This window comes from Urtica dioica, chromosome 5, assembly GCF_054948205.1.
Source record: "Urtica dioica subsp. dioica isolate 48M chromosome 5, U.dioica_male_clone48M_v1_H2, whole genome shotgun sequence".
NCBI classification, from domain to species: Eukaryota; Viridiplantae; Streptophyta; class Magnoliopsida; order Rosales; family Urticaceae; genus Urtica; species Urtica dioica.
The window spans coordinates 38,272,276-38,299,613 of NC_142760.1; the positions used below are offsets into that span (position 1 = coordinate 38,272,276).

Consider the following 27,338-nt stretch of genomic DNA (forward strand, 5'->3'; position numbering starts at 1 on the left):
GCTTCGGCACTCGATCGTGACACGACTTGCTGCTTCCGTGAGCTCCAAGAGACCAGGCAACCGGCGAAGAAAACACAGTAGGCGCTTGTGGACCGACGATCATCCAAGTTGCTGCCCCAATCAGCATCAGAGAAGCTCATCAAGTTTAGTCTTGTCCCTGGTTTGAAGACAAGACCATGAGTTATTGAGCCTTTCAGGTACCGGAGAACACGTTTGCAGGCTAGCCAATGCGTTTCAGTGGGAGCTTGCATAAACTGACTCATGTTATTCACGATGAACGCAATCTCAGGGCGAGTAATGGTGAGATATTGCAGGGCACCGATAGCGCTTCTGTACAGGAAAGGATTTTCCATAGGATCTCCGACGTCTTTTGAAAGGGACTGACTTGAAGCAGCTGGGGAAGAGCATGGCTTGACTCCAGACATATTGAGACGAGTTAGGAGGTCAGCAATGTACTTTGATTGTGACAGGTACAGCCCAGACGAATCTCGAAACGCCTCAATACCCAAAAAATAGTGCAGCGAGCCAAGTTGCTTGAGCGAGAAGCAACTGTTGAGATGAGTGATTAATTTGGAGATGGCAGTGGGATCATTTCCGGTAACCAGAATGTCGTCAACATAGACCAGAAATAGGATGTAGATGCCGTTGGTGTTGTAGATGAAAAGAGACACATCTGACTTGGAGTTCAAGAAGCCCCAGGCTAAGAGTGCCGAGCTGAGTCTTTCAAACCAGGCTCGCGGTGCCTGTTTGAGGCCATATAATGCTTTCTTGAGCTTGCAGACTGCATGTGGTGATGTGGGACTCTCAAAACCCTCTGGTTGACACATATAAACATCTTCAGTGAGAACCCCGTTCAGAAAAGCATTATCAACATCCAGTTGTTTGATATCCCAGCCTTTGAATACAGCAAGAGTGAGCACAACCCGAACAGTGCAGGGCTTGACCACTGGGCTATACGTCTCAAAGAAATCCACACCTGGTGTTTGAGAGAAGCCTTTTGCCACTAAACGCGCTTTGTACCTGCCCAAAGTGCCATCAGGTTTGAACTTTAACTTGAAGACCCATTTATTTCCAACAATATTCTGAGACTTCGGTGGAGGCACTAAGTCCCATGTATCATTCGCTGCTAGAGCATTGAGCTCAGTCTGCATAGCAGCACGCCAATTCGAGTCAGCTATGGCCTGTTTGACTGTTGAGGGCTCAGTGGGCCCAGCGGAGACAGTCATAGGATAGCGTGTAGCAGCGTTGAACACCTTCGGCTTGTGAATCCCTGACTTTGACCGGGTTTGCATCGGGTGCAGAGACATAGCTTGGTCAGGCGTGTCATCGTGATTGCAGTGAGCCGATGTAGAGGTGGGGACCACGTCCAGAGCCAGCTGCGTTGTTGACGAGCTTTGGACCACTGGTTCATGAGTTGTGGCTTGTACTGGCAAAAACCTCTCATGGACCGGTACCAAGCTTGTACTCTGATGAGGGACCACTGGTAATGGAGCTGGACATTCCTGAGAAGCTGCTGGGACAGGACCTGAACACTGCTGAGGATCTGCTGAGGCAGAGCTCTGACTCGTGGCAGCTGTGGGATCAGGCGTGACTTGCTGTAGTGGAGCCGAGGGAACAAAGGTGGCAGTGGGCAAAATAATGGGCTCAGTAGACACAAACGAGGTTTCTTGATCAGAAAACATGGCTTTATAAGGAAAGTCAGACTCATGGAATATTGCATTTCTGGTGATGTAGACACGACCTGAAGAGTGAAGGCATTTGTAGCCTTTGTGGAGAGGGCTGTAGCCAAGAAATATGCATTTGGAAGATCGAAATTGAAGTTTATTTTGGTTATAGGGCCTGAGATGAGGGTAAACGGCACAGCCAAAAACTCGGAGAAAAGTGTAGTCAGGTATTTTGTGGAACAATTTTTGAAAAGGACTTTGGTTTTGTAAAACAGGGGTTGGAAGAGTGTTGATGACAAAGACTGCAGAGGCAAAAGAGTCCCACCAAAAGGATAGTGGTAACTCAGCTTGAGCTAGCATAGATAGGCCTAATTCGACCACATGTCTATGCTTTCGCTCAGCTTTGCCATTTTGAGCATGGACGTGAGGACAAGGGTGTCGAAAACCTATACCATGTTCAGATAAAAAAGGGACAAAAGACCTGAACTCACCACCCCAATCTGACTGTAAGGCACATATGGAAGTTTTTAAAGATTTTTCAACAAATTTCTTAAAGGTTTTGAACACATTTAAGGCTTCAGACTTGGTTTTGAGGGGATAAATCCATGTGAAACGTGTAAAATCATCAATAAAATGAATGTAGTATTTGTAGCCTTCAGGTGAGGGAATAGGTGTTGGACCCCATAAATCTGTGTGTAAAAGTTGTAAGACATGTGTACTTTTGGTTTGAGACAAAGAGAAAGGTAAGGAATGAGACTTGCCATATTGACATGAACTGCAAAAATCCGTATCTGAGTTCATTTTACAATGGACATTACAAAGTTTTAACACATCATGTACAACTTTGGATGAGGCATGACATAAACGTCTATGCCACAAAGACCATTGATCAGATACTGAATTCAAAAAAGCAACAGGAAAAGACACAGGTTTAAAACTAGACAACAACACAGACTTATTTGTGTGACAGGGGTTTAACTTGCCATTATTGTTCCTCTCAGCAATACACGCCTTCATTTCCTTGCCTTGATCATCTTCACTCTGACCTGCTATTTGATAGAGTCCACCTTCAAGTTTGCCTTGGAGTAGAACTTTCCCCGTACTCGTATCCTTAACAGCACAATGATCCGAATGAAATTCAACATACACATCATTGTCAGAGGTAAGCTTTGAGATACTGACAAGACTTTTCTTTATCTCAGGTACTCTCAGCACATTCTTTAGTTTGACATTGTTTTTGTTGGAATCATTTTTTCCTGATTTCAGATATGCATCACCTATATGAGTTATAGTTATGCATTTACCGTTCCCAACCATCAATTTTTCCTTGCCTTTGTACTCAGTGTTGAGTTGAAGGTTTGACAGATCCGCAGTGACATGGTTCGTGGCTCCTGAGTCCGCATACCACGCCGGATCAAACACCGTCTCTGGACCTGCGAAGAAGGCTTTCGGTGGGGCTGTTGAGTTCACTGGAGTGGCTGGGCTTTGAGCAGCAGTTCCTCCATTGTTGGTAGCCGGAGGAGATGGTTGAAATGTCTCGTCAAGTCGATGCCAACACGCCATAGCTGTGTGTCCCTGTTTGTTGCAGATCTGGCACGTAGGACGAGAGTTGTTGTTGCTTCGACCGCCACGATTTCCTCTTCCACCACCGCGTCCACGAGATCGTCCTCTTCCTCGAGTGTCGGTGTAGTTGACCATCGCACTGTGTGTGACAGTCGAGTTGAGAGCTTCGTTCATGTGCTCTATGCGAGTTTCTTGAGTCAGCGCCATTGCCAGGAGTTCTTGAACCGAGAATGACGATTCTCGATCCTCTGCTTCACTTTCTTGAAGTTTGTTGTTGACAATCGCCACAAGTGTTTCATACTCCGATGGTAAGCCCATCAGAATAGCCACAATTAGGTCTTCCTCAGAAATCTGACATCCGGCGAGATAGAGATCGTCCGCAATCGATTCCATCTTGGCAATGAAGTCGGAGATGGAAAGATTACCTTTCTTCATTGTTTGAAGTTGAAGCTTCAATGGCATGACTCTGGCGCGTGATCGAATTGCGAACATCTTCTCCAGTGCCGTCCAAACTCCGAACGAAGAACGGACACGAGTGAGAGAACGCAAGATCGTTGTTGATAGGGAAGACAGTAACCAGCTGAGGATGAGATGATCTTCTCTGATCCAGATCTCAAATTCTGGATTCGGAGTCTTGAGAATCGTTCCATCAGGATTCTGAGATTCTATGAACTCTGGTGGACATTTGCGAGTTCCGACGACAAATCCTTGAAGATTGTGACCTACAATCGCTGGCCACACTTGAGATCTCCACATCGAGTAGTTGGTTCTGTCTAGCTTGATAGAGATAGCGGAATTGAGCGTAGCTGCAAACTGAGAGGCCACCATAGGTCTCAGACTGTTGCTATTGAGCTGTGATGACGTCGAATGAGAACCTTCGTCCGCCATTGGAGAGTGCTCTGATACCAAGATGAAAACTGGATAGTGTTTGGCAAAGTGTAGCTAGAGAGAAAACCTTCTCTGCTATTGATTTGTATTGAATGAATGAATGAATTACAATTGGTCTATACAGTATATAAGTTACAATCTTGGCCTTGGCCTAACTGCCTAATAACCAATCCTAACCAACTGACCACTTGCCAATCCAGCGCGTGCTCAATCAACCACTGCCACGCTGTCACTGCTAGTTGGATCAGTACTGGTGTCGTGTACTCTATCAAGCATTGACAGACTCGCTAGCTCCTTAAAGAGGCCAAAATTGAAGCCCATGTCGTGTTCTTCAACAGTCATCAGGGTCTGCAAGTTTCTCAATTTCCAGATCCCGGGCTTCACTTTCACGCCCCGCGAGGAATACAGCCTGATTTTGTCTTCGTACGTGCTGGCTAAGAGGTGTTGAAGATTCTGAAGCTTATAGATCTCAACCGGGAGCTCCGTTAGGAGGGTGTTTCTGGCGTCAAGTGTTTCTAGACCAGTGAGGTTTTTGATAGACCTCGGAAGCTTCTTCACAAGCGTGTTCCTCACACTCAGGTGCTTCAGAAAGATTAGATTTCCGACTTCGTACGGGAGATCTTCGATCGGAACGTTCTCGAAAACCAAAGTTGTCAAAAGCTTGAATTCGTCGTAGACCGCGGCCTGAAAAGACTTGCTTGGAGGAGTGGGGAGATCAAAGAGGAAAATAGAACGGACTCGAGATTCGTCGTAGTTGTAGAGGATCTCTCTTCCCGGGACGCAAGATATAGAGATATGGGCGACTTTCGGATCATAGCGCGAATCCGCTTCATCGCGGATGACTGCGCAGAAGCCCAGTTTGATCGCCTCTTTTAGTGCCCTTTCGTGCATCAAAGCAGAGACTTGGCAAAACCTCTCTAACCCGTAAAACCCTTGGCACGCCTGAACCAAGTCTCTGCAGACGAGTTCGTCCAAGTACTCCTCCGCGCCCTCTTCGTCTTCAACAAAACCCTGCGCGATCCACAGCCTGAACAGCTTGTCGTAAGGAATCATCGAGTCTCTCGGAAATACAGAAAAGTACATGAAGAAGAACTTTAATGCGTAAGATAGGTCTCCAAGTCCACGAGCCATGGTCTTCTGAGCCGAAAGAGAGACCCGCCACTGCTTTTCCATCGTGCGCTTACTCTTCTGCGACATACCTGGAACTATAACGTAAAGCACGCCTTCACAGATCCCGATCCGTTCTGCGATAATATCCTCAGTCCCGGCTTCGGACAAAGGCAACCTATAAATGTTATTAGAGGCCTCCGCGACGGTTTCGCTGCACGTCGTGACGATTGATCGGCTTCCATTATTGTTGTTATTCTCCGGTAGAAAGTCTTTCAGAGCCACTAAAAGGTCATGACACCACACATCGTCGAAGACTATGAGGTACCTTTTCGACCCCAAGTCCTCTCTCGGGATCGCTTTTAGTGCCTCCTCGGCTGTGGTCCCCAAGCCCACGGTGATCCACGAGCAGAGATCGAAGTGCTGAGTCACGGCTTCGTCGTGAAAGACGATCGTCGCCAAAGCGGTATTCGCCACTCCGGCGGGGCCCACGATGGAGATCACCGAGAGCCCCGATTCTCCTTTGATCAGACTCTGAACCAAATCTTGCCGTGCCGGATCGATTCGCGCGTCGAATTCCTCCTCGAAAGAAAGAGTGTTGAATGGGTGGGACGGTTGGTGCCTCGGACGGGTCTCTAGGATTTTGAGCACAGAAATTTCGAACTTTCGAATGTCGGAAGTACGATCGCGAGGTTGTGCCGAAATTTCGGACAGGTCAAAGAAGTTGGCAAAGCCTCGTTGACTGTGTCGTTTCAACGCTCTGAGAGCGTACCTAGAAGCAATGCCTTCGGCGAGGTCAGAAGCCAGTTTTATCTCCTCTAACCAACTCTCTAGCTGCTTAGGGTCAGAAGCCAGACCTAGATCCCAGAACCAACCCTCTAGTGGCGCAAAACGCCCCGGAATCACACTAACGCCATTGAAGTATAAACGGAGAGACACCAGGGAAGAATGTAGATTTAGAACTTCTGATCTTTCAACTGTGCTCAGAAAGTTTGTGGCCAACAGTGAGTGAGGCCAAGTCTCTGATCGTCTGGGTGGTACTCAGTAACGCCCTCTCGGGGATGAACTCCATGATCTGTGAGATTATTGAATTGAAATCAGGTTATACTCGGATAACATTTAGTTGAAGATGATAAGAGAAGTCAATAACAGAGTACTTAGGCATAATGAAGACTTCTGTGAAGCTCTAGTTTGCAATATGGGACCACATGTTGAATAATCAAAAGCCTTGGAAATTAGAAATATAATATATATATATATATATATATATATATATATATATATTTATATAACAAAAAAAGAAAAAAGAGACAGAACTTCGGAATTGGTAGGAAATTTGTTTATTTAAGAGTTTACTCAACCCAATCACATTATTTTCATTTTTTTTATAAATGGAAAAGATAAACATAAATAAAAATCAATTAAAGAAAATCAAATATTCCAAAAGGAACTAGAGTCTGAATTTGCTGGAAATCCCTTGGAAAAACCCAAAAGAAAAAAAAAAGGGTGAAGAAGAAAAAGCTTCCCTAGATAAATATATAGGTATAAAAAAAAAATAATAATAAATTGTTGTTGGTTCGCAATTGGTAGGAAATTTGTTTATTTAAGACTTTACTGAATCCATTCATATTCGAATGGACAAGATAACATAAAACAAAAATTAATATAACAAAATTAGATATCCCAAAAGGAACTTGAGTCAGAATTTACTGGGAAATCCTTTAGAAAAGACACAAAAAAAAAAAAAGCTGTGAAGAAGTTAAAAAAATATATATATTATAGAAAAAAATGGCAAATAAATTAATTTTAGAACATACCTCTAAGGGCTTGCAGAGAAAATATTACTAAAGGGGATTTAGGAGTAAACTGATAAAACTATAAGGCTATAAGCTACCAGACTTTGTTTTCTCTATTTATTTATAATTTATCCCACAATGAACTACATAGGACCAAGAGAAATGAGAACTTGTGGTAGAAATAGTACATGATGCCCGACGTTGAACTTCACTGATGACTCTTTGTATCCGCGTTTCGCATATATTTATATCTCTGTTGCAGCTTCCCAATTCGGAACAAATTGCTCATATTCTCCTTGATCAGGGCCAGAGATTAAGTGAGGAGTGAAACGAAAAAAAAAAGATTGATAAACCACCGTGGTGGGTTAAGGGTGTGTTTAGAGAGCCGTGGCGATTCCGACGTCGAAAAATCGTGAGCGGAAAAGATAACATATATAAAAATCAATAAAACAAATCAAATATTCCAAGAGGAACTGAGTCTGAATTTACAGGGAATCCTTTAGATAAGATCCACAAAAAAAAATTGTGTTAAATTAAAGAAAAAAATGGCAAAGTTTTGTAACAATACTTCTAAGGGCATGCTGAGAAAATATTACTTCGCAGGATTTAGATGTTTTCTCTATTAATTCATAACTTATCCCACAATGAACTCAAAGAATTACATAGGAACTAGAGAAATGAGATTACAGAAGAAAAGATTTATGAGAACTTGGGGTAGGAATAGTACATGATGGCCGATGTTGTAATTCCACTGATGACTCTTTGTATCGGCGTTTCCCATGTATTTATTTCTCTGTTACAGCTTCCCAATTTGCAACAAATTGCTCCTATTCTCCATGTGTGAAACGAGAAAGGGATTCCATAAACCCCCGTGTTGGGGTTAACGGCGTGTTTTGAGCGATTTCTGATCAAATGACTTAATTGAGCAGTGTACAAATTTAAAAATCCATGGTTGATCGAGTTTTTTTTAATTTCCTTCACTCACTTTCCCTTCTTAAACTGCAATCCACAAGAACATATAGTCTGAACAAGCGTGAGAACAAATAGAGCTGTGGCGACTCCAACGGCGAAAATCGTGAGTGGAGAGCTGAAATAATCGCGCCTCAGAGTCGCCGCCCACATGTTCCCATGGTGATCGTTCAAGCCACCGCAGAGATCCTTGAGGTTGAAACGCTTGCGCCGCAAGACACTTCCCCGGACGGGGTTGTTTATCGATGTCACAACTTCTTGGTTATCGGGAAGTTTGCTCTCGAAAACTCCGCTCTGGACCAGTAGTTCGACGTCCCTCGTGTTGACGATGAGCCGAGCTATAACGAACACGTAATCGTTGATGAAATAGTCGCGCAAATGACATTGCTCGAAGACGATCATGTTGAGGAGAAAACTCTATGTCGACTTCCTGATTCGTAGATGAGGAATCGCGAGAGTCCATTGACCGAATTTCATGTCCAACAATCCTCAGTTCGACCCCTTGAATTTGACACCCGCTTGGAAAAGCTCTGTTGCGCTCGGCAGATATTCAAAGTCTGAATCACGCGTTGGTAGGACCGTTTCGTCGGAACGTGGCACCGCCGCCGAAAGAAATCGACGAAATGGTCGATCTCGGCATCGCGCGTCTTTTCCAAAACTACCCCTTCTCGTCCCAAGTAAGCCTCGGCCTCAAAAAACTTGTAAACGATCTTGACGAGAGCGGTCCTGTCATCACAGAAGGGGATCTTCAACTTCGACGTCAGAAAAATCTCCTCAAGCAAGAAGAACGGAATCTGATTCTCGAGCAACATCATGTCGTGCCTTATGCTCGCGAGCTTCAACAGCTTGTGGAATATCCTGTCTTTTTCGTCAATCTCGCCCCGGCAATAGTTCCTGCACAAGAGCTCGACCACAAAGGCCGAATCGACGACGAAGATCTCCGCGAACTAGTCGCTCCCGAGACGTGGAAACGCCTCCGAATAGCACTCACGAATCTTCTCCTCGTTTCCTTTGACGATATTAACGAGCATCTCGACGCTCACTTTGGTTCTGTCAAGGAAGCTCTTCAGATAGAGCATATTATCTTCTTGAATCGCTTGAAGGCCGTCGAAGCCGTGGTGGAATGGTCCGATGGAAACGAGTTGGGGATTATGGGCCTTCTCGTTCACGTGTTGTAGCCTCTCCGGAACCCGGTAGATGCTATATTCAACCAGCAGCGGAGACAAGTTTCGTAATTTTGCGCTCAAAGATGTCGCCAAATCGCTCCGCATCGGTCTTAAATTCAGAATTTCTTTTTTTCTTATGTCCAATTTTGACGGGTCTCTGAAAACAATTTCGACAGAAAAGAGATAATTTGTTGAAATAGTTCACCTCTTGTATATATCATTGGTTTGCTCTACACACAAACCAGAGCAACGGGGCTTTTCTCAATACCAGATAAAGAATAAAACTATTCTCAATACCAGTTATACGGAAACAATTTTGGTGATGATAAAACTAGAGGTTCATCAACAATGCTTTCAAGCTCAAAGCTTGGCCAAAAGTTCTTACCTATTGCAAATGCTTAAAATCTTTCATATAAAATAAAAAATAAAAAACAACATTGCACGCTCTAGAAATGAATGAAAAAGAAAGTCTGGTTAAGTTAGGATCTAAATTGCAGAAGATTAATCTTCAAAGGGGCGAATAACGAAATCACATCAAACTAATTAAGAAATCAAACACCTCGTGTATTCAATCAGCAAAACTGGCCAATAGTTTCTTCAATTATTTACTAGGTTTGAAACCTAAAGTGCAAAGAAAATCAGTAAAAAAAACAGCAAAACCTCGAAAACTTTGGGGTTCAACTTGAACTGTATATATTCTTATGAGGAAGATAATAAGATGGACATGTTGCGTTCGAAACTTTGAATGAGAAGAGAAGGAATGGTTGATGAAATCATACCTGGAATGGTGGCGAAGAGAAGTGCTTCAAAAGAAAAGAAGTCTCTTGAGGTCTGACTGAGAGCTGAGTCAACAACGCAAACTATTAAGCATAGCCTTGTGGCACGAATGGCTGAAAGGACTGTATTATTATTATAAAAAATAAGCCACCTAAGTTAATCGTAAATTAGCCAATAAATACTTTGTAAATAGCCAATTTGCATACGTGTCAGCCTATTAACTACCTTTTTTTACATGTTCGGTTAAGTTAAATAAGTCTTTTATTAATCTATTGATAAGTTAACTTGACTACTTACAAGAAATTAATTAAGGGTGAGTTATATCACAATTTACTATAACCGTTTGACTATATAACTTAATAACCCTTATTATTTATGTGCGCGTCTGAGAAGAGGAACGCTGAGAGAGTTTGCGGTCAAACACCTCTTCGTTGACCGGCGATGGGTTTTTTTTTTTGGTGATGTTGCTCGTCACCCAAAAAACGCTTGAGAGAGAATAATGGGCCAGCTCAGCTCAGTCCAACACCATTTGGACCTTCCTATTAATTTTTAGTAAAATAATATATATAAATAATGTGTTTAAGTGAAATGTTGATTTACTCTTTGATTTTAAAAAATATCTAGTTTATATTCTCTGTTTGATTAAAATATATAAGTGCGCCATAAATTTTCTTTTTATTAACGTTTCATTAATGCTGACTTTGATATTTATATGTAAACTTCATTTTACCTTTATTCATTGGGTTATATAGGTGAATAGCCATTTGGTTATACAGGTTTTGTTTTTAGCCAACCTTGTGTTAATTTTCAGTAAATAGTCAAGCCCACCAATTAACAACTAATTAAAAGACCAAACAGACCTCAATAAATATCCCGCTCATTTTAAACTGACTAATAAAACATAATTACAAAGATTTGGTCATCATAACTGTCGCGCTATTCCTGGAAGCAAATTAAAATTCATTAATTTGTTAGCTCCTCACTCTAACCATAATTCTGAAACAAAAAACCAAAAAAAGAAAGAAAAAAGACCTAAAATTCCTCTGATTGAGGATCCTCCGATGAAGACAAACGCCGCCGCCACCAGGGGCTGGTCTTGTCCGAGCGTGAGATCAGGAGAAAGGAGCCCCTTATCACGCGATTCCGAGAAGAGAAGAATGGGCGCCGGCTTGGACATTCTCGTGCCCAAGCAAGCCAAACGGTCGAGAAATTTCCCCATCCGAGCTTGGCCTGTACGATGTACCGACATGAATTGAAAGAATCTCTGATCCTCGTGGCGTGATAGCCTCCTCGCCGGTAATCTTCAGTCCCTTCATCCTCCGACGTGTAGTCGCTGATCTCGCTCCGATCGTCCTCGTGATGCCTCTCCTCCATCTCCGATCTCTAGGGTTTCCACTTCGATTCGGAGAAATAAAAGAATCGAAAGAACAGAGTAAATCGTAAATAATTGGAAAAAAATGGTTGATCGCACTGGTTTTTAGATATAATAAGAAAGAATACAGAAGGAAAGTTTTTTTTTGGTGCATGTCTGAGTTGTAAATAAGAGTCATGTAAATTGTAAATTGATGTCATGTTAATAAGAGAGTTATTTACACGTTAAAAAAGAAAGATCCAGCCAAAATAAATAACAGATTTCTAGATTTACAGATTTTATTCCATAATTAATAGCCACAAAAATAGAAACAACTTAGCTTAAGTCAACGCAAATCCTCACATCCAGACACCCTAAAATACACGTTAATAAATCTTTCCAAATTGTTAAGATTCAAAATTTTTTAAAAAAAAACTCTCTAATTATAATTAGTCAGCGTAATAAATAAGGGCAAACGTGTAAAATTATTTCAATTAATAAGCTGCCACGTAAGCAAGATGGCTATTTACAGAAAATTAACGAAAGGTTGGCTAAAACCAAATTGCTAGCCTTAAAGATGGCTACGTAGCCAATTTTTTGTTATTCATTTGTATCATATAGCCCCATATGTAATTTATTAAAATTAAAAAAAACTCTCAATCCCTAGTTTTGAAATAGAATTAAATTAAAATAGTCTGATAAAATTCATACCACTCAAATTATGACTTTGATTGTAGGATTTCACGCTCGAATCAGTGATTTTTTTTATCTATTTTTTTACAATAAATTACATATATAAGGCGCAGATGAATAAGAGTAAAATGTGATTCACGTATATTTATTATAGTCAACATTAATGAAAAGTCAATTAAAAAAATATTTGTGGCACACTTATCTATTTTAGGGTATAATTTCGTTATTTTAATCAAACAGACGGTACAAACTCAATTTTTTTTAAAATTAAAGATTAAACTCGACATTTTACTTAAACACATGTTATATATGTGTCGTTTTCCATAGTAATATATATATATATATATATATATATATATATATATATATATATTACCGAAATCCAATAAGTCTATTTTAATCAAAAAAATAGGACTACTCATTTTGTGTATTTACGTTTTCAATCATTCTCTCTCTCTCTCTCTCTCTCTCTCTCTCTCTCTCTCTCTCTCTCTCTCTCTCGTGCGTGGCTGATTTTTTGTTTTTGAGTTACCGAATATTCATGGTGGTCACTTTTGTTCTCATAGAACCGTTTGAAGTTTGTTTTTATGTTTATTTTTTATTTGAAGAATCTGAGAATTCTTTTGAAGATTTATTGAAATTTTTTTCAATTTATTGAAATGGATGTCAATAAATCTTTAAAGATTCTAGGAATTCGTTTGAAGACTCTGGATCTGTTGAAGATTTATTGACATCCGGAAATTTTATTGATAAAGATGTCAATAAATCTTTAAAGAAATTTCCATAATCTTTGAAGATTTATTGACATCCATGTCAATTTATTGACCTGGATGTCAATAAATCTTCAAACGAATTTCTAGATTCTTCAAACGAAAAAAAAAAAAAAAAAATCTTCAAACAGTTCTATGAGAATGAAAGTGAACGCCGTGAGAGTTTAAAACTAAAAAATCAGCCACGCACGAGAGAGAGAGAGAGAGAGAGAGAGAGAGAGAGAAGAAAACGGTTAACAAGATAAATACACAAAATAAGTAGTCATATTTTTTAATTAAAATAGTTAATGATACCGGATTCCGCCTCACCTATTACGTCGGATTCCGCATCCCCCATCTCGACGGTGTTCGGATTCAGCCTCATCTTCGCCGCCTCCATCTCCGATCCTCTCGACGGTGTCGTTACGGTCATAATCTCCCTCCGCCTCCCCTGGCTCCGTAGTCCGTTCCGCCCCAACTCTCGCCATGCGTTGGTGGTGTTTGTTGTTTCTTGTGGTGTATATTTTAGAGAAGATGTTAGTCTTACCTTAGGTTTTTTTTTTTTTTTTTTGCATTTACGTTGTTTAACCTTTGATGCTTTGTTCCCCATATTAGGGTGATTTTTGTGTTCAACATATGACTTAATCATCTATTGAGTTTTAGTTTGAGTTTCTTGTTAGTCTTTAGGTAGTGCAAAAACTCGAATGTCTTTTATCATAGTTGGTGGCCTTCGAACACTTTAGTTCGTTCACTAACTTTTTATGGTGTTTTGAAAGAACCAATGAGTTGCTTGAATTTTAGTGTGATATATATTTCGATCATCAGAAGTTTTCACACATCGTGCTTTCATCCGATTATAAAATTGAGTCATTATTTACTTGAAGCCTCATTTTGGGCGTGTTGGCACAGCTTTTTTAAGCCTGTTTTTGCTGTTAGCAAAAACCAAACTGCAATCTTACTGTTTGGTAAAACAGTTTTTAGAAAAAATTTCAAAAACGATTTTAAAAATTGTACATGAGTCACAAAAGCTACGAATCTTAGCTTTTAGAAAAAGCATTTTTGTATTTGATATAAAATTACTTTAATATCCTCACGTGATTATCCATATCACTGTTAAATATTTATTTTATGTCTATTTTAGTCTTTTTACTATAATATATTTATTTTACCAAACGCAAAATCAGCTTTTGTTACAAGCAACAACTGTTTTATAAACAACTTACCAAACCCCTGTCAGTTGAAAAAAAAAACAGTTTTTTTCCAAAAACTGAATCTAAAAGCGTTTTTTTTTAAACAAAGTTATGCCAAACGATACCTTTATCTTGTTAAGAGATATAAAATGGTCGTACTCTTGTGTTTTTTTTTAGTAGAGGCACTATCGGCCAGGATTACATGATATATTAGCAGTGCAAAGCGCAGGTGGCACTATCGGCCAAGATTACATAGTAGGTGGCACTACTGGCCAAGATTACATACTTATTAGAATAAATCCTATGGGGCATGCATTTCTGCATCCCATGGGGGCTTGAACCCATAACCTCTCCGTCGAGGTGTGTGTGGGATTACCGCTAGACCAAGCTAGTTACCACAGTCGTACTCTTGTGTTTTTATATCCATTTATTTATTGAAACTTTGACAATTTAAAAAAAAAAAAAAAAAAAAAAAACCAACGCAACTGTGAAGAAAATACTAAGAAAACCTTTCATGGAAAATAATGGAAGTTATTCATCTTCTTCATGTTTCGGAGTCACCAATCGAAAGATCTTCGAGATACCGGAAAGAGAATGTGAGATAAGCGAAAATTAATTGTCGCGTAAAAAGGTTTAGACACTGATTAATTTTACAAAGACGCTATGAAATGTAATTTTCACGAAAAATGAATTGAAATTGTTGGGGTCACGTGAGCAGTCCGTGACAATAAAAAGCACAGCCCAGCGCAGTACATTATGGGTTGTCCTTGGAAAATGAATCTAACTCGTACTTCTTTTTTTTTTTTTTAGAAACACGAATTTCATTATTTGTTATTTGGGAAATTTTGCAAATCAAACTTCAGGAAATTTCATTACCGAGGACCTCACTAACGATCGGAGACTCTACATTCTTTCGCAGGTATTTCCTCGCTTATTACTCAAGTACATCAGTGTAAAATCGGATAATCTTACGCCGGTACAGAGTTGGTTTGAGCAGATATAAATGGCCTCTGACCTCGCCGGAGAAATTCGGTCCATGTTCTGAAACGACGCGGTCAAACGAGAAAACGCTAATTTCTTTGGACAGCCCTGTGACGTCAAACGTATCTCTAAAGTTTGAGGTAATTGATTGCTTTGTAAATATTAGTTTAAAGTAAGCATAAATCTCCCACAGGAAAATGAAAGCTAAAGCTCCGAATTCGATTTCATTATGTCAGGATACATGAACATCAAAAATACACGAGACTTCACATGACATTAAAATCTAGACATCAAAGGATATATACATAATATCTCAAGTGATCTGCGAGTGTGAGATTCTGCAGTTTGGCCTAGTTCTCGTATGTCTTATCGCTCTCGAAATCTGTTCACAAAGCCGGCTAAGTTTGTTGTCGGAGAACAAGAGCATGTATCCCATGGAAATCCCGATCACAAAGCCACTTGCGAAACCCATCACCACTATTTTCCAAATATTTATCCCACTTGAATCATCATCATCATCGTCATCGTCATTGTCTGGTGCAAAATTCGTTGGCGGAGATTGACCACAAGTTTCAGACATCGGAAACCCACACAAAGCGAGGTTTCCGATGTAGGAATCATTGGTGAACGTGTTGAACTGCTTTCCATTGGGGATCGGTCCCGTGAGACGGTTGTGTGAGAGGTTCAAGAATGAAAGCCCAGGTATGTCAACCAACTCAGCGGGAATGTGACCAACAAGCTGATTGGATGAGAGGTCTAGCCACTCGAGGTTGCTTAGACTTCTCATGGATGACGGGATCGAACCTCTGAGGGAATTGTGAGATAAGTTGAGACCCTTCAGTGACTCAAGCTTCCCAACTACAGAAGGAATCTCTCCTGTGAAGTTGTTGGCAGATAAATCGATGACCGTGAAGATGATCAAGATTTTAACCAGCTCAAAGTATGAGCCTTTCGCCGACACCACCAGGGAATCTTGATAATATCCTCTGTAGCCCATTTTCACTCCAACGTACCTCGTATCTGTGCTTCTCGGCCCTGTCTGCATAGCTTGGAAGTTCTCGAAGTATTTGATAGGAAGTTCTCCGGTGAACTTGTTCCCCGACAAATCCATGATTATCAACTTCGGGAACGGAGACTTGGCCGTGGCGATCCCTATTGGGCCGTGAAACCTGTTGGTCCTCAGGACCAATACTTGTAAATTCGGTATAGATTCAAGCCAGTTGGGGAATGTGTCGTTCAGCAGATTGTCTCCGAGGTTGAGAATTTCGAGTTTCGTACAGTTTTCCAGAGATCTCGGCAACGCCCCCTCGAATCGGTTCCCGTTAAGATGGAGACTGATCAACTTGCTTTTCCTTGAAAACGCCATTGGAATGGTTCCGTGGAATTTGTTCATTTGAAGATCAATTACATTGAGATGATCGCTGATGTTTCCCATGCACCAAGGGATTGTGCCACTCAACTGGTTGTCGGACAAATCGAGCATTCTGAGGCTTTCCATGGAACAAACCGGCTCTGGAATTCCTCCAGTAAAATTGTTTTTCGACATAAGCAAGAATTTACTCTTCGGTGGAATCGGACAGGGACCCGTAAAAAAATTGGTACTGAGATCGAGAAACCACATCTTATTGCTCATGTTCGCCGGCACGGTCCCATGAAGTTTGTTCCCTCTTAGGCTAAAGGTTTCAAGATTACTCAAATTCGACATGCACCGAGGAATTTTTCCGCTTATGTTGTTGTACGATAAATCAAGATCCCTAAGCGATGTCAAGTTGCAAATAGATAGCGGGTATTCTCCTGAAAAATGATTATTCGCGGCCGAAAAGGACCACAATTGAGGCGCTGGTAGAACCGGAAAAGATGCAGAGAACGAGTTGAAATCTAGTACAAGATATTGAAGATTGTTCCATGGAAGTGGGTCTATGTGGGTAAGGAAGTTGTAAGAAAGATCTAAACGCTCTAAAGAATTCTTTCCTATCTCCCACAGCACCTTCGGGACGACTCCAGGGATCTGGTTCTTGGAAATATCTAAGTAGGTCAGATTCATTATCTGTAAAGCTTTATGGTTTGTGGATTCCACGAAACTAAAAGACGACAGGTTATTTGAAGAAATATCTAGAGAATGTAGCTTCTTAAGCATTGAAATACCTCCAAAATCAAGACTTCCAATGAGATTATTTGATGCAAGATCAAGGTGCGTGAGATTGGGTTGCCTGAATATCGATTTTGGAATGACACCTCGCAGTTGATTATGGTCCAAGGAAAGGCTGGTCAACGAAGTGGTTTCAAACTCACCAATCTCGCCGGAGAATCGGTTGTTATCGAGTGCCAACTCCTCTAAATTCGTCAGTGCGTATATCCACGGCGGTATTGGACCTTCGAGTGAGTTGAAATCCAACTGCAGAGACATCAGATTCGGAAGAAGTCCGAATTCGGGAAGTTGGCCTTTGAAATCGTTGTTCTTGAGAGACAAGGAAACGAGGCTCTTGGAGTGCAAAAAACTGCTTGGAATTCGTCCGCCGAGATTACTCGAGGACAGATCGAGCGTCTCGAGGACCGGAAAAGAGCGGAAAAAGTTTTCGGGAACCCCGCCGGAGAGACGATTCTTCGAGAGATCGAGAGTCTTGAGGCTCGGGAAAGAATAGGAAGCGTTGCTGAGCAGTTTGCCTCGCAGAAGACAGTCTCTGAGCCGGAGCGACGTCAGCGAAGAGGTCAGGCTCGTCAGCATCGTTAATGGCAGAGAAGACAAGTCGTTTCCTTCCAAGTCGAGCTCGGTGAGGGCGGTCAGGTTCAGAGCGAGCGACTCGAACGCCGCTTCATCGATTCGGACGCGGTCTGATACGGAAATTTCGAGCCTTTTGAGTCGGCGGAGCGAGAACAGAGTGCTGTTGGAGGTGATGTTGATTGGGTTGACCGAATCATCGAAAGTCAGACCGATGACGTGGCCGATCTTTGGGTCGCATTCGACGCCGTACCACGTGCAACAGTCCTCGCTCGCATTCCAGGCCACACCGGGAGAGAATCGTGGGTCGATTCGTAGCAGAACGGAGCTCTCGTCTGAACTGCATTGTGGCTGAGCTGACGTGGAAGGGATGATAAAATATTCGAGAGAGAGCAATGCTAATAATAATAGTAACTTGAACGGAAACATTTCTGTAATAAATTTTTTTTTTTTCCGACCTCTTCTATTCATTAGCTTCAAATGAGAGCTGGCTTGTTATCTATAGTTGTCCCAAAGTCTTTGATATTTATTTCTCTACCGGATTCACTTTTTCAAATATCGTGCGTCTCTTTAATAAATGTCTTAATTTCCAGTACAGAGACACTTTCAATATATTTGACTAATTTCTTCAGCTTCTAGAACGAATTGTGCGGGTAGTCGTTGACGAGTATATTATGACAATTTTTTCTCACATCAACAGCGTTTTTTCTTGGTCATCCATATGGTAGGACTTATTAGGTGTTTGTCTTTATATTTTCCTCGCTTGGTATTTTTATATCCCACGTGCAATCTCACTTGTAATAAACTGACAGCTGGCGTGATAATTATATGTAATCTCTCGTTTAGACTTTATGTTCTTGCCGATTGCAGTTTAGGACAAACAATTCCCAGGTAAGGATTCCTTCTTCTTTTTATGAGTAAGTAGTCAAAAAGTGCTCTAGGGACCAACAATGGCCCCATAAACTCGACGCCACCAAATTCAACAGCTTTGACACAGTCGAGTTTTCCACGATCAGCGCCGCACCCTCAGCGTAGCCTCGAAGGGATAACGAGACATCGCATAGTTTCGAGCTGTTGCTTGGCTTGATCTTGATCCCCGCGGTTTTCAGGTCCCGCGCATTCCGGAAGGATCTCGGACGTTTCAGAATCTTGTTGGGCCATTGGAAGGACGGTGTTCTTCTGCTGAAAGGAGACAAAAGCTGCATTCGGAGAAGGTCAAGGAGGTGGACAGGCAGGGACGAAGCCAGGAATCTAGATTAGGAGGGGCTAATTTGCAACGAAAAATTCAGGGGGCTGATTTGTAAATTTTGAAGGTAAAAAAATGTAAAAATAAAATAAAAAATGAGCAAAAAGTGCAAAAAAAAAAAAAAAAAAAAAAAAAAAAAAATTAGCCCCCTCTCACTCCCATGTGGCTTCGTGCCTGTGGATGGGTGTCCTTCCGAGGAAGGAGAGCCAATCTTCACCCATTTCCTATGAATTCAAAATTCGTCGGCGATATCACGTTGATGTCGATGAACGTGAAGATGGTATCCTCCAACGCCATTTCGTTGGCGTTACATTCAATGAGAATCTCGAGGAGGCACTACGGAAGTTGATTCTCGATAAGGAACATGGCGTGCTGGATAGACTTATGGAGTCATTTGCTGATCCCGATCGAACTCGTTTAGCTCATCCCTGGCATTGCCGTAAATGAACTGCAAAACGAAGCAAGCAAATATCTCCATCAATTCAATAAATGGTCTTTCAAAATATCCGATTTTATTAAAACTCTGCTCAGATTTTAATAGCCTAGTCGTAAGGGCGGAGCCACTAAGGGTTATTGCTCCTGAACCTTTAAAAATGATCATTTTTACCCTAATTTTTTTTTTCTTTTTATCAATTTTTATATTTTTAGCTCAAATTTATATGATTTTTTAAATTTGTCCCTTCGATTTTTTTTTCCTTTCAAATTTGTCCTTCTGCCTGGAATTCCTAGCTCCTCATTTAGATGTTTAAGAGCTTCTCTCTAGCTAGTTTCTCAGCCTTTAGTAAAAATAGTTTGAATTTTATATTGTGTATTTTGTTTTATCTTGTCCATTTTTCTTTGACCTTTTGTGGTCTATACATGTTGGACCAAGAGTTCTATGATTTTCCATTAATGACGTTTGGTTTGTGATGTAACTTTGTACGTTTTCATATGTTTGGCTGTTCGACCACCGTTGGTCGGAGGTACAATTGGTATAATTTTTTTGGGGGGACTTTATTTCAGCACTTAATATTATTGCATCCCGTTAATACTCATAAGAGCGAGAGCGAGAAATATGAACTCTGTACATCCTTAAAAAAAAAAAAAAAAAAAAAAATTATAACTCCAACTTCTGAATCCCCACATAGGAAATTCATAAATGGACTACTATGAAAAATCTGAATTCTTACATAAAAATATTATAAATGGACTAATATGAAAATTTGGAATGTCCATATATTAATTTAGTTATAATTTATTTAATTGAAATAGCTAAATTATTAGTTCATGGATAATTTGTTTAAACAGTATATATGAAAATTGCTTTAAAAGCTTTTGTGTTTCTCCTAGTGCTATTTTTCATGCATTCCACAGACTATTCATTCTATCAAATAAGGCCTTAAATTTTCGATTAAATTCAATTAATAAAATAATTAATTAATATATCAAAATTTAAAAGAGATAATACCATTCACATATATTGAGTTTTAGTCAAATGATGCATACATAATTTGTGTTTTCAAATATATCACAGTTATACCTTTAGTAACTGTCTATTGCTAAATTATCTCTATCGTGTTATTAAGGTTTAAAATTTATCCCTTGATAAAATTATTGATTTTTTTTCGTTCTAATTTTTCAAGTTTATTATAATAGCATTCACAATTGTTAAAAGTTTACTCTTAATCAACATTTGTATTAACTTGTGTTATTTAATTATCCAAAATAGCACAATAAAGCAGATATTATCAGGATCTTGATCATTTTCATATCTTAGACACATTGCGATATAATATTATCTATTTCATTTATGCCCAGCTTCTTTAATGGGTTCCATGTCATTTGGTTGGTGCTATGTCATTAGACGTCGTTTGTCGTCTGTATGTGTTTTATGTTGTGGCATTCTATCCGGGACCGGCCCAACATATACCGAGGCCAGACAAAAAAAATTAGACTTTTTTAGAAAGCATATCAAAGAGCTAATTATATACAGAAAAAATAGTAATAATTTTTTAACTATCATCTTTATTAATGATTATTATGATACCGTAATGAATTATAAAAATACAAAAAATGACTTCGTGTGCCTAATGTTGTCCATTTTTTTTCTGAATGAGTAGAAAAACATACAAAATAAAAGTCATAATATAAAAATAAACTAACTAATAACAACACTTTGAAAATTGGTTTTTATCTTTTATTTTTTTATTTCTCTATTACGTAATACACAATGGCGGGCTTTTGTGATTTAGTACTTCACAATTTTAGAAGAAGCAGTAGCCTTTTCTTCATAATTTCCAAATATGTTTGGTCTTTGTATATAAAAATGGGCCTTTTGTAATTGAGTATTACGATTCTAGTTTCATAAAACGTGCCGTTTGTTATAAGGAGATTTGCCAAGATTAGGACTAAATTGATTTCCAATTTCCTATTTTTTTAAAAAATTTACCAAATTAGGAGTGCTCTATGATTCTCTAAATGTGCTAATACTATTATACCCTTTTTTTTTATATATAAAATCCATATATTAAGTTTTATTTTTTTTCATCTCCCTCTCCCTCTCTCGTCCATTCCCTATTTCTCTTTTTGTTTTCATTTCCTTTGGTGGTGTTCGGCCGTTCCCTGTTTTTTTTTTTTCATTTGCTTTGCTTTGTTCGGCCATTCCCTGTCTCTCTCTCCATTCCCTCTTTCTCTCTCACGTCCACCCTAACCGTCCCACATTCCCTCTTATTTCCCTCCAACAACCTATACCGTCCTCCACGCCCCTCCAACAATAGTAACCGTCCTAGGCCCCGACGACCCTCCAACATTAGTAACCGTCCCACGCCCCTCCTAAATCGCTACCCAGAACGTGCTAAGGGCGATACCCAAAAACCCATTTGCCTAAAACGCTACCCAGAACCCATACCCAAAAACCCCTTTTTCATCGCAACATCGCAACCCATATTTCTAAATTTCTTCGTCGGGGAAGACCGATACCAAGAACCCAAATTCATCACTCCGTCGTTCAAGTCGATCGTCCCCCAACAAGACACAACCTTTACAAAAGAAGGGCGGGAATGTGTCAGGGAAATTGTCGCTGTCAAAGAAGAGGAAATCTGCCCCATCGCCGAAGAAATCACCTGCCAAACGGCTGAAGCGAAGTGAGAAAATCGATGAAGATGCCGTTGAAATGGTAAGCAGATGTTTGCATTACATGACAGAGATTTAGTTACAAAGGTGTAACTAAATGTTGAAAGATTTCAGATTGTAGTTGCATGTTTTATATATAATGTCAAGTATTAGTTAGTTATCAAAGTAGTAGTGACGAAGATGTAACTAAATCTGGATAGAATGGTTTGTTGTAGTTACATTTTACAGGCTTTAGTGAGACGTGTAGTTACAGTGACGAATTTAGTGACAAGTCTTAGTCTAATCACACCCTTGTTTAGTGAGACTTATGTCTGTAGTTACATTGTTGAAGAAGCTGAAAATAAAATACTTCTTCTGTTCAGTTTATTTCAGATTGTAGTTGCATGTTTAATATTTATTGTCATTCAGTAGTTAGTTACCAAAGTAGTAGTGAGAAAGATGTTACTAAATCTGGATAGAGTGGTTTGCTGTTGTTAAATTTTACAGGTTTTAGTGAGACGTGTAGTTACAGTGACGAATTTAGTGACAAGTCTTAGTCTAATCACACCCTTGTTTAGTGACACTTATGTCTGTAGTTACATTCTTTAAGAAGTTGAAAATAAATTACTGCTTCAGTTCAGTTTATTTCAGATTGTAGTTGAGTTTAATATTTATTGTCATTCAGTAGTTAGTTACCAAAGTAGTAGTGAGAAAGATGTAAGTAGTGACAATTTCTGGATTGTGGATAAGTTGTTTTAAGAAGTTGGAAAGGAAAAAATAAATTTGCTTCAGTTTCAGAAATTGTAGTGACAAGTTGTACTTATATCACATCCCTGTTTTAGTTACATTTATGTCAGTAGTTACGTGGTTTAAGTAGTCGAAAATAAATTATTGCTTCAGTTTTGTGTTTCATGATGAATTGTAACTAAATCGTCTGATCTTTTGATTTGTGTTCAGTCATGGCGACGTTATGTCAGTGAGGACCAGATGGGCGAATACAACTTCAACTTCCACAGGAATGTGGATAACTTTGCCGAGAACTGTGCAATGACACAGAGTCAAATAGATTTGTTCAAGGAATCTTGTTTTGGATGCTTTCTGTCCTTGCCAACAATCACCCGGTCTTCAAAACTAATTAGCAATCTGATGTTGAAAACCGGGTACTACGAAGGACAACCCCAATCGGCGGACAAGCTACTTATCGAGCTTGGCGGAACTCCTAGGGAGTTCACGAAGCAGCATTACGCAGATATAATGGGGTTGAAGTTGGCCGAGGATTACAACTTCAAGGAGATGGAGTACACTGACGTAATTGAAAAATGCCTCTTCGACGGGACTTTCCAAAAATAGGCACTTGCCTCTAGAGGAAATATCTCCGCTTTCATTGAGCCGAGCAAGGAATGTGGCGACGTAAAGTGGACTCGCTTCCTACTTCTCCATTTCTTATACAACGTGCTTCTCTCTGGCCAACCGGTCAGTCCATTGCCGACTTCGTCATACATAAAGATGGTAGATGATCCCGACGCATTCAACAACTTTCCGTGGGGCAACGTAGCATGGGACTACTTCATGTTCGGGGTGAGGTCATTCGTGACGAAGGCGAAGACGAAGCGAGGGACGAAGTCGAAGCCGCATCTCCCTGGGTTCTTACATCCTCTGCAGGTCTGGGCGTACGAATGCATCCCGAGACTTCAAGAGCGAGGTTTCTGCACGGTCTTCAATGCTTCTGTGGATCCCTTGTTGTTGAAGTGGTCCTCGAACTCCAAAGTGACCGAGGGGGGTATCCACAGAATTGGGCTCGACGATGTCGAATTCAGAAATCTTGGCAGCGAAAAGGCTGGTGACGAGGAGCCCGAGTCCTCCAAACCTTCGCGAGACTTTGTTTTGCCGCCTGCCTCGAAGAAGACCAAGTCGGGTGACACAAAAACCGAGGTACGTTATTCGAAATTAACCTTTAGTGACATGTTCAGACGGTAGTGACATGTTGAGTGAAAGATTTTGCGACTGATTTTTCAGGAGCGATTGACCAACCTAGAGAATGAGGTCGGTCATCTACGAGTAGACCTGGAGGAGATCTGAAAACACATAGGTTCGCTTGCGCATGACCTAAAGCACGTGTTGGAGGATCTTGACATGCGGTCGGCAAAGAAGGCGGCGAAGGACAAGATTTTGGAGGAGGTAGCAGAGAAAGAGTCTGAGGAGAGGAGGAGCAGAGAATAGACTGAGAGAGAAAATATCGACCATGGTGACGGAGGGCGACAAGCAGGTGAAAGTGAAGCCTGTGAGAAGGAAAAAGAGAAAGACAAAGAAGAAGAAGAAGAAGAAGAAGAAGAAGAAGAAGAAGAAGAAGAAGAAGAAGAGGGAAAGAAAGTTGACGAAGAAGAAGAAGAAGAAGAAGACGAAGAAGAAGAAGAAAAGAATGAGGAGAACGAGACCCTCGTTGGTGACAAAGACTCTCTCACCGGTGAAAAACAGGTTGTCACTGGTGACGAAGAGGCTGTCATCGGTGAGAAAAATACTGTCAGTAGTGACCCAACCGACGCCACTACCGATAAAGAAGAAGATACAGGAAAGGAGAAAGATGGAGATGGGAAGAAAAAGAAAAAAGAAGACCGGGATTGCAAAGAAGAAGACAAAAAAAGGACGATGATGCTGATGATGATGACGATGACGGAGATGAGGCTAAGCAGGCAAAACAAAGAAGTGTAGACTCTGCTGCTGGTGATGCGCTTGAAGGTGATGCAGAAGAAGAAGAAGCGCATCCCGTCCCAGCAGCTGTCGGCGGATGTACTGATGCCGCATCTCCAGCCGAACCAGCCTCATCGTCATATTCAATCAAAGTGGATTCGGATTTGTCTGCGTCTTCAGGCATTGACGCGGATGCTGAGAATTCAGATTCTTGCACACAAGTCACCCCTAGCCCGACTTCTTACTCCCAAGAGCAGTGGCGCTTTGAGAGTTACATGTCCAATGCGTATGATTCGTCGAAGACATCTCGGAGTGAAGGAGCGTCGAGATAATAAACATTCCAGACTCTCCGGTAAACTACTTAATTCCGACAATAATATAGAGAATAATATATAGAGATTTACATCGCATGCCTATAGTGATGTCTAAGAGGTTTACTAATATGTTTAGTATGTAGTGACATAATTCGGTTTTAGTGACCTTTTCTGAATCTAGTGATCTAAGTCTGCCTTAGTGACATGTTCTGCAGTTAGTGACCCGAATCTACGTTAGGGACATGTTAGAACATTAGTCACATCTTTCTTGTTTATTGAAATGTACTTCAGTTATTGACATGTTTATGCGTTTGTGACATTCGCTGAATGGAAATTTTAATCTTACAGGAGAAGAAGAGGGTTAGGAGAAGTCCATTGACATGTTTAGTATGTAGTGACATAATTCGGCTTTAGTGACATTTTCTGAATCTAGTGATCTAAGTCTGCCTTAGTGACATGTTCTGAAGTTAGTGACCCGAATCTACGTTAGGGACATGTTAGAACATTAGTGACATCGTTCTTGTTTATTGAAATGTACTTCAGTTATTGACATGTTTATGCGTTTGTGACATTCGCTGAATGGAAATTTAAATTTTAATCTTACAGGAGAAGAAGAGGGTTAGGAGAAGTCCACAAGCATACACTCCCACAGTGCCGAAGGTCTACGCTAAATTCACCATCGGAGTAAGGAAGCCAGCAAAGCATCCGCTCTCGGAGTCTAAGGCAGCGCCGTCGGATGTTGATGTGGAGGACATGGCAACGTGGTTGAAAAAAGGGTTGAAGAGGTAACATATACATCATAATTTTTGCATAATTTAAGTACTGGATTGCTGCTACAATAACTGAGTATGTAAAAAAAAGGTCCAAACATGATGTTGGGTACGCCGCCATCCACGAGAAGCTGCACATGAGGTTCAATTACGGGGTGTTTGATACACGTTCGAAGACTTGGTTCTACCAGCTCTGGACCCCGGTTAAGTGGTTGTCTGGAGATGTAAGTGCATGTTTTTTTTAATGTAAATATTAGGGAAGTCACATGTATATGTAAAAATTAGTGACATATAAATATGTTGTTTCAGCACTTGGATGTGGCCTTCTATTACCTCCGAAAGAAAGGTTTTGTCAGGGGTATCACGCATCCATACACGACCACGAACTCGTTTTTTAGCGTCCAGCTTGGTATGGTTCATGCAGAATGGAGTAAACACGAGGACAAAGAAACTTATGACTGGACCAGGAAATGCGGTGTCGTAACTACAATTGTTTCACCACGACGCAACAAAGATGCATTGCTGCCCTGGGTCAAGGCTTAGACGGTTTACATTCCGGTGAACGTCAACAACAACCACTGGCTCCTAGTCGTAGTTTCCGTCCCCGGAAGAACCCTCACAGAGTACGTGCATCCGGTGATCGCTAAAATGGCTGAACTGATCCCCGTCATCATGTGCAAACGAGTGTATGATGGTCGTTCTAAAGTGTATCCCAGATCCACACCATTCCAGGTCGTTCACGCGGGTTACATGCCACAACAATTGAACGGGTAATTTTTCGAAACATAAACAATTCAAAATTTGACTTAAATAGTAACATGTGTGTTTGTTTGCAGTGGTGATTGTGGCATGTTTGCCTTTAAAACAGCAGAATTTCTTGCACACGGCTTGCCTCTGACTGAATTGCATCAAGAAGATATGACAATGTACAGGAAAAAGCTGTGTATGGAACTTTTCAGGCATGGTGCAATCAAAGCCGCGAACAATTGCGAGTCTGAGGTCGATGAATGACTACCGGTGACTAGTAAGATGGAGTTGGAATTGTTTTTCTTTTTTCATTTTGGTTTTCTTCTTTCATATGGAATTGTATTGGTTTTCTTCTTTCATATGGAATTGTATTGGTTTTCTTATATCGGTTTTTAGAACATGTTGTTATCAGTACTTACCAGAAAACGTCAGTAGTTACATCTGGATTGATTCAATCATGTCACTAGTTACAACGGTTGATTGTAACATGTCTCTAGTTACATCGGAGTTTATTATAATTACTAACTAGTTACATCTGGATTGAGTGTAACATGTCACTAATTACAGGGAAGTGTTGACATTAACATGTCAGTAATGACATCTCCAACTTGAACATGACAGTAATTAGACAGAGACGTAGTGAAATCATGATGTCACTAATAACACATAAATACAGATGATAAAAAAAGCATTCATTACAGATAAGTAGTGAAAAATAGTTACGTACATATTCATGAGATATTGAGAATATCGGGCTTATCGCCAAACAATTCTCGCGAAATGGCAGAGTTTTGAACAAAAATTATCTCTCCCGTAGTTGGTACTTTCAGAAGAGCTCCGGTGGCTTTCAAATTAGTCTCCCAGTTATGG

General features: G+C 40.5%; 3 protein-coding genes across 3 annotated transcripts; all 3 read right to left on the reverse strand.

Moving 5' to 3' along the window:
- Positions 1-4,322: 4,322 nt before the first annotated feature.
- Positions 4,323-8,003, reverse strand: LOC149398337 (putative disease resistance RPP8-like protein 4). The gene is made up of 2 exons (XM_089614559.1): positions 7,746-8,003; positions 4,323-6,297 (listed from the first exon to the last, which is right to left on the reverse strand). The coding sequence occupies exon 2, from the start codon at positions 5,310-5,312 to the stop codon at positions 4,323-4,325; it is 990 nt and encodes a 329-aa protein (XP_089470685.1). The 5' UTR covers positions 5,313-6,297; positions 7,746-8,003.
- A 311-nt stretch (positions 8,004-8,314) lies between these two features.
- On the reverse strand, positions 8,315-10,046 carry LOC149398338 (UPF0481 protein At3g47200-like). Its single transcript, XM_089614560.1, has 3 exons — positions 9,933-10,046; positions 8,968-9,310; positions 8,315-8,934 (listed from the first exon to the last, which is right to left on the reverse strand). Exons 2-3 carry the CDS (start codon positions 9,256-9,258, stop codon positions 8,461-8,463), a joined length of 765 nt encoding a protein of 254 aa, XP_089470686.1. The 5' UTR covers positions 9,259-9,310; positions 9,933-10,046; the 3' UTR covers positions 8,315-8,460.
- A 5,161-nt stretch (positions 10,047-15,207) lies between these two features.
- LOC149398339 (receptor-like protein 7) lies at positions 15,208-18,042 on the reverse strand. The gene has a single exon (XM_089614561.1). The coding sequence runs from the start codon at positions 18,040-18,042 to the stop codon at positions 15,208-15,210; it is 2,835 nt and encodes a 944-aa protein (XP_089470687.1).
- Positions 18,043-27,338: the final 9,296 nt, after the last annotated feature.